Source organism: Rosa chinensis, chromosome 5, assembly GCF_002994745.2.
Source record: "Rosa chinensis cultivar Old Blush chromosome 5, RchiOBHm-V2, whole genome shotgun sequence".
Taxonomy (NCBI): Eukaryota; Viridiplantae; Streptophyta; class Magnoliopsida; order Rosales; family Rosaceae; genus Rosa; species Rosa chinensis.
Window position 1 is genome coordinate 82,033,618 of NC_037092.1, and position 4,664 is coordinate 82,038,281.

A 4,664-nucleotide genomic window follows, 5' to 3' on the forward strand; every position below is an offset into this window, starting at 1 on the left:
ACAAGATTTCTAGGTGGAGCCTTACTAAGATTACTGGGAGCCTTACTAAGATTTCTAGGTGGAGCCTTACTAAGATTGCTGGGAGCCTTACTAAGATTACTAAAATTATATTTATCGGTCTTAACCAAAGGCATGGCTTATAGGGCTTCTAGGCCATGCTGAGATCATTTCTATAGTAGAAGTTCAGGGCTTTGGTATTAATATTTTGTTTCCAGAGAGACACTGATATTGGATTGGTAATTAGTCTAACAGCTAGGGTCAAGTAACTGAGTGGATTCTGTTTAATATAAGCTCGAAATAAACTAGGCAAAACGATGTTGAGGATGGATTGGATCGTAACGTAACTCCTAAATTTATCAGTAACAAAACATGAAAATTCCCCATAATGCAGTAATTGGATATGAGGTTTAGGGTTTGGACATGACAAGGAAAATTCAGCCAAGTTAATAGTGCTTTGTTTTTTTGTACTTCATCTTCAAATCGTTTTGAGTGAACATTATTTCTTCTATTCATACTAAGCTTAATAGTGGCCATTTTTTTGCCGGTATGAGAAGCACTCAGAGATGTGAGGGTATGAACAGCTATATGAAGGGTTATTTGAAAAGCGGTGTGAAATTATTTGAACTTATTCCGGCACTTGATAGGTCATTGTTACGGCTTAGGAACAAGGTTGTGGAAGAGGATTTTAAGTCCAATAACTCTAGTCATGTCCTTACTTCTTCACTTCGAAAATTGGAAGATCATGCAGGTATTATTTTCACTTGAAGATTTAGCATCTACTTAAAGATTTTAGGACACATAACTTTATTCATGTATTTTTTTTTTTTTTAACATGGAACATCATGCAGGTACCATGTTCACTGATAGTGTGTTTGAGCATGTACGTAACGAGATTGATGGGATCGGCGATTTAATAACATCTCGAACTATGGTGTTTGGTTCAAGTCGTGTATACTTTACATCTAGTTACAATGACAACAAACAAGAGATTGAGTACACGACAGTTTACTATCCTGATGAAAACAATCCTCGTATGGAGTGTTCATGTAAGCTGTTTGAATGCGAAGGCATTCCATGTTGTCATATATTTAACGTTATGAAACATGAGCGTATGAATGAGATTCCTTCATCCTTATTAATGAAGAGGTGGACGAAGTCTGCAAAATCTGATATGCAAATATCAGTTCATGGAGACAACGTCCCTAATGAAGCTATAGAATTTGCCAGGTACATACTTCATTTAATTATATTGAATCATTCTTCTTGTTTTACATTAACAATGTCACTTACTTTTCTTTTCTTTTTTTAACAGCACATTATGATTAGTTTTAGGCTCGTTTGTGAATCTTAACTGATGTCTTGTTATAGTGTGTTGAACAATCAATAATAAATCATATATCGTGCAGGTACGGCGATTTAAATTGTTTTGGAAGTAAACTGTGTTTTCTTGCATCGAAAACAAAGGAGGGCACAGACATCCTAAACAGAGAATTCATCAGACTAGAGCCCATACTATCAGACTTTTGGAAGCAAGAGAAAGAAAAAATTGTTACTCCAGAGCACTGCAGTAATATTATAACATGAACTATCGGGTAGACTTACCTTATGTTGAAAGCTAATGGAAGCACTTCAGGTAATGAAACGACAAAAATGGCGACCTAAATAAATATCCACTTATCAGTCAACAGCAAACCTGTACGTGTGTGTGTAGATATATATACAGACATACTGCAATAATACTAATTCGAATGGCTTCTTCAAGTGTACTTCCAGGTTCACTACTTCCATTTGAACTATCACCAGTAAAGAAGCCTCTGCAAAAATTGTATTTATGCGATCATAGCACATTCTAAAGAAATACCGGGGGAGTTAGCCAAATTAATCTGGAGGTTGAATACCTGATCCAAACAACATATGCAACAATGGCAGCAACCATGAATCCGACAGCACCCATGAAGGTAGCAACCTCCTTTAAAAGCACCTATAAAGAGTCCTCTATGGTTTAATATATCGTGCATTTAAAATTAAGAGAATAAAATCTGTTACAACAATAGTTGAGTGAGCTGACCTGCAAGTGGGTTTTATTCTTCCGTTTCTCCGTGTCTTTTGAATCGGCGCTAGCCCTGAGCCTTCCCAATTCAGTAAATTTCCCTACCCCAGTTACCTGATAAAAGCAACCCTTAGTGAAAAAGGAAAAGTACAAGCCTACCAAAAACAGAGAAGCAACAAGTCTCAGTTTCTTACACAGAAGCCCCTACCTCTCTCCGCTTTGTTGGACCCAATATGCGCAGTCCTCTTCCGCCCCAGAAGCCCCAGAAGCCCCTTTCAATTGCTGCAATAGAATCACATTCAAAAACCAACGAACTAACCAAAATCAACTCCAATTTACCGAAAATAGACTGCAAACATATACCAAAAAGCAAGAAATACCTAACGAGCCACAAGATTTCGATTGCAAGTACAGAAATCGAGTGCGACAAGCAACTGATTGCTAAGCAAGAAGTCGAGAGAGCAAGTGAGATTGGAGGAGGTATTTGGGGCTGAGGTGTTAGGTTTTTTGATTTGGGTATCACGGATTTTGGGCCAAGATTGGTTTCATAGGAAATGAAGCAGGATGTGAGAGGCTAAGAGAGAAGGAAGACGAAACGGATGGCGAAGGTACGATTCAGATTTGGTTGTTTGGTGTTTAGTATGTTTTTTGATCTGGTTTTTGAGGGTGAGAGCGACTGGAGGAGAGAGGAAGTAAAAGATATAGAACGAAGAAAAATGACAACAAAAGAAGAAAAAAAGAAGAAGCAAATAATCTGAGAGCCAAAGATTAACTATGGACCAAGAAGGAAAAAGTAAGAAGGAAGAAGGAAGAACTAAGAAGGGCTTGGAAGAGAAAGGGAAATAGAGAACCCAATCCTCAGGTCGGAAGGAAAAAAAAAACTTAGTTCAGTTTTTAATACTTTATTATTACAAGTTTTCAGAACCACTTTACTAATAAAACAACGAATGTGTTGCTATAATAGTAAAACTTCATATATTTAAGTAAATTTGCAGTGAGTCCTTTATGGTGTAATAAGGTTGTCTATTTTGTAATTACTGTCCTTTAGGAGTTATTTACTTATTTGACAATGTTTTTTCTAGATTTTACGGCAATTGAGGCCCAAAGTAATAACCAAGGTTGTATTTGTGGTAATTCTTCAATATTACAAGTTTGACAGCGAATTGTTGTAGAAGCAGTAATCAAACTCTTATTTGTGGTAATTTTTTATATTACAAGTCTGAGAACCATTTTACTAATGTGACAACGAATTGCTGTCAAAGTGGTAAAACTTTATGTATATATTGTAAATGAGGCGCGAGTTCTTAATTGTGTATTAAAGTTCTATATTTTGTAATTAATACTTTTCTTGTGTAAATCTTATCATCCATGAGAGAATTACTCGTTTGACAATGCATTTTACTATAGATTACAACAATTGAGGTATAAAGTGGTAATTATGGTTGTTTTTATGATAATTACATGAAATATGATCCATTTACAAAAAAAAACGATCCACTTACCAATGCTACAACAAATGATTTGTTTATATGGTAAATAATCATATTAGACCTAAAACTTTTCAAGTCCTTATTCTTGTAATCCAGTTGTTCTTTTTGTAATTAGAGTCCTTTCTTTTGTAAATTATATCATCGATGAGGCATTTTACAACAAAAGACCACATTGGACGTATTTAATGATAATTATAGTTGTAATAAAAGTAATTATTATATTTACGATATTTATTACAAGTTTTTGAACGATTTACGTATAAAAGAATAAATGAGTACTTAGTATGGTAATTTTTTTTTTTTTAAGTACACATGTCAAATTATAATTGGATAACCTGTTGACCTGTACAACAGGTTTCACCAACTAATTTAATTTAATATATATTAATTAAAAAGTTGATGTATGACAAACATCAACACACCTTAGACTTCCCCTTGTTTTTGTCCCATTATTTCAATTCTAAAGATCACTACCTGTTAGATCTGCACTTGCTTAAAGATTACACTTTATCTTTTTTCCGTTTCTTCACTGGCTAATTGATCAATTATTTGTTTCCTTATTAGGTTAAAAAAAGGGCTACTGTAGCTAGACCACGAAAATGCAGTGTGTAGGCCGGGAGTGCATCAGAGAAGGGAGGGGATCGATGGGAGGATTCTTTGTCATTATGACGTGTTAAGGATCATTTCAGTTGTAAGTCGATCATATGTTTTTCTTACTAAAATGAAATTGATCTATTCCCTTTGATTTTTGGGTTATTGATGGTTCTTCTAAAACAGGCTTTAATCCTAAAAAATTTCAATTTTGATGTTTTGATATGTACATGTTTTAATTCACCATGTAGAAAATGAGTGAAAATCTCTGACTTCAGTACTCGGATTCTAATTTCAGGCAACTTCTTTGCATTGCCCTAGTCTTTTTGGATCAATCATCTGATCCCAGAGACTTGGGTATTTGATGACTGATTCTAAATCATTTTGAATATAATTATTTAGCTAACAGACATAAACCCACATATTTGAAAATTCTAGCCATCAATTGATTTGGTTTGTTCATTAGACAAAAAGAGGATAGTAGTTGTGGCTTGTATTTGAGTTTAAGATTTTGTAACATGGTGATACGTGAA

The 4,664-nt window shown here is 34.6% G+C and overlaps 1 protein-coding gene and 1 long non-coding RNA gene across 2 annotated transcripts; one reads left to right on the forward strand and one right to left on the reverse strand.

Annotated features, from left to right (window-relative positions):
• Positions 1–546: 546 nt before the first annotated feature.
• Positions 547–1,584, forward strand: LOC121049298 (protein FAR1-RELATED SEQUENCE 5-like). The gene is made up of 3 exons (XM_040506024.1): positions 547–748; positions 849–1,227; positions 1,407–1,584. The coding sequence occupies exons 1-3, from the start codon at positions 547–549 to the stop codon at positions 1,582–1,584; spliced, it is 759 nt and encodes a 252-aa protein (XP_040361958.1).
• A 162-nt stretch (positions 1,585–1,746) lies between these two features.
• On the reverse strand, positions 1,747–2,168 carry LOC112168470. The gene is made up of 3 exons (XR_002924247.2): positions 2,069–2,168; positions 1,899–1,981; positions 1,747–1,814 (listed from the first exon to the last, which is right to left on the reverse strand). It is a non-coding gene; the product is annotated as an uncharacterized LOC112168470 (long non-coding RNA).
• Positions 2,169–4,664: the final 2,496 nt, after the last annotated feature.

Bases quoted from the DNA above. Each gene is read 5' to 3' on its own strand.
- LOC121049298 (XM_040506024.1), top strand. From the start codon at position 547: ATGAGAAGCACTCAGAGATGTGAGGGTATGAACAGCTATATGAAGGGT. The intron at 749-848 runs GTATTATTTTCA...AACATCATGCAG, and splicing joins AAAATTGGAAGATCATGCAG to GTACCATGTTCACTGATAGT. The intron at 1,228-1,406 runs GTACATACTTCA...TATATCGTGCAG, and splicing joins GAAGCTATAGAATTTGCCAG to GTACGGCGATTTAAATTGTT.